The sequence below is a fragment of the Belonocnema kinseyi genome, chromosome 9, assembly GCF_010883055.1.
Source record: "Belonocnema kinseyi isolate 2016_QV_RU_SX_M_011 chromosome 9, B_treatae_v1, whole genome shotgun sequence".
Classification (NCBI taxonomy): Eukaryota; Metazoa; Arthropoda; class Insecta; order Hymenoptera; family Cynipidae; genus Belonocnema; species Belonocnema kinseyi.
Window position 1 is genome coordinate 65,201,920 of NC_046665.1, and position 2,213 is coordinate 65,204,132.

General features: G+C 29.7%; 1 protein-coding gene across 2 annotated transcripts in view; it reads left to right on the plus strand.

Annotated features, from left to right (window-relative positions):
- The first annotated feature begins 732 nt into the window (after positions 1–732).
- Positions 733–2,213, plus strand: part of LOC117180205 (serine/arginine repetitive matrix protein 1-like) — a 14,616-nt gene continuing 13,135 nt past the window's right edge. Inside the window, exons 1-2 of one of the 2 annotated variants that reach the window (XM_033372588.1) lie at positions 733–968; positions 1,163–1,430. In XM_033372588.1, coding sequence (XP_033228479.1) covers positions 903–968; positions 1,163–1,430 — 334 coding nt within the window. In that variant the 5' untranslated portion in view covers positions 733–902. The remainder of the gene's footprint in view (positions 969–1,162; positions 1,431–2,213) is intronic. The other variant, XM_033372589.1, reaches the window with a different exon arrangement.

Below are 2,213 nucleotides of genomic sequence, written 5' to 3' on the forward strand. Positions count from 1 at the left end.
TATTTTGCATCTTATTAACTATTTCCTGGGGTATCAATCGTAATTTTTCAACCGAAAAAGATGAATTTTGAACAAAGAGTTAAAATTTCGCCCAAAAAGATGAATTAAAAAAAAGATCAATTTTCTTCTGCAAAAGATACATTTTTAATCAAAAAATTTGATTTTCTACCACGTGTTTGTGACTACTTCAAAAACTAAATACATCTAAATAACAGTAAATTTATACTTTGGAAACATAGAATGAAGTTTTTCATTAAAAATAATACTTTATTTTGCATTTTATTAGCTATTTCCTGGGGTATCTTATATTGTGAAAATAGTTTGACGAGTTTGGAAAAATCGCTTTTTACATTTTTTGTATTTTCAGCATAAAAAAATTTTTTAATAAAATTTTTCATTTGAGCTTCTTATGACAAACTTAATTTGCTTTAAAATGGCCGATATTACTTTTAAATTCAGTACATAGAATTCCGACAATCACGCCAGAGTTGGTATCTCATATTTGGGTACTCTCCTCTATATAACCTTAAAAACTACACAAATATGTAAACCTAGAAAATAAATAGTTATTAGATTGAAAACTCGAAATATTCGTATTAGAATAATCTAAAATTTATAAAAGTTTCATAGAATTCTAAATAATAATGAAGTAGAACTAGTTTTTGAAATTCGAAATTATTATTCATATTTTTTTGTTTCTGTGTAACAACGAACCTCAACTGTTTGTCTACAGTTTTGTTTATTCAGTTTATTGATTCCATCGCAAAATGTCACAATAACTATCGGAAAAAATTTTAATAATAAAAAAATAAAAAAATCAATGATTGTGGTAATAATTTAAGCTACTTCAAAATTTCAAGTTTAATTTGCGTCGAACTTGTATTCGGCTTGAAAAAAGAAAAATGAACGGACTCAGGACGTGGGTTTTGCAAGACCTGATGCATTTGATTCCAAATAGAAAGTTACAGGTATATAAATAAAATGTTGAAAATTATCATCGCCTGAAAGAATATATATAGAGACATCTAAAATATATATATCATCTAAAATATATATATATATATATATGTGTGTGTGCAAAAAATTGTTGACATTAATTAGTATAAAATTTAAAGAATATCTTTTTAAAAATTTATCTAATTATTTTATTTTGTGACGCCAGAGTGGCTCCATTGCCTGTTTACACACCTCTTTAACATCCGAACGATTTTGGAGCTTCTTCGAACATTCGGGAAGGGATGGAGAAAGTTTATATAAGCCAAAAAAAAATGAAAATTCAGAGAACCATGTTGATTTTTCAGGAACAATGTTGGCACTTCCTCGCCCACGTATGTTAGAATTGTCAGCTGGCAAAAAGGAAACAAACCAAGTTGTTTCTACATTCAATATAAAACTAAAAGATTTTCGCAACAATATGCTTCCAGTACCAGGTGATTCTGAAATTTTTTCTACCAAATGTAACCGAATAATTTTAATCAGGGGCCGTATATAAATAACCTCGAGCAGAAACCAGTCTGGCGCGGATAGGGAATGAAAATCACGCCCCGATTTTAGCACGTCCCAGTTCAGGGCGTGCGTTTCATGCCGTATTTTGGGCTGCCAATTCGGAGCCCGATCGAGGCCACGGCATTTGGTAACGTACGTTACCAAATTGTTATGATGAGTAGAATTTTCGATCAAAAAAGTGAAGAGTTCAATTTTTAACAAAGTAATTCAATTTTTAACAAAATAGTAGCATTTTTAATTAAGTCGTAGGCTTCTCAAACACAAAATATGGATTCTCAAAGAAAAATGTAATAGTTAAAATTTCAACCACGCAGTTAAATTTTAAAAGAAATAGTTGAATTTCTAATTAAATATTTGAATTTTCAACTAAAAAGGTGAATGCTCAGCGATGAAGAATAACTTTCTTACAAAAAAGACTGAATTTCAACGAAATACAAAGATTCTAAACCAAACACTTGCATTTTACCAAAAAATTTTAAGTTTTTACAATGGCTTAATTTTGTACTAAATTTTTTTATTTGTCAGTCAAACGACCAATTCTCTACAAAACAGTTACATTTTTTATCCGAAAAGATGAATTCTGAAATGAGAAAATTATTTTTCTACCAAAAAAGGCCAATTTTAAACAAACTACATGAATTTTCAACTAGAGAAGGGAGGTTTCACTTATGATGTCACGCACCGAAGGACGGGGGGGGGGGGGGGGG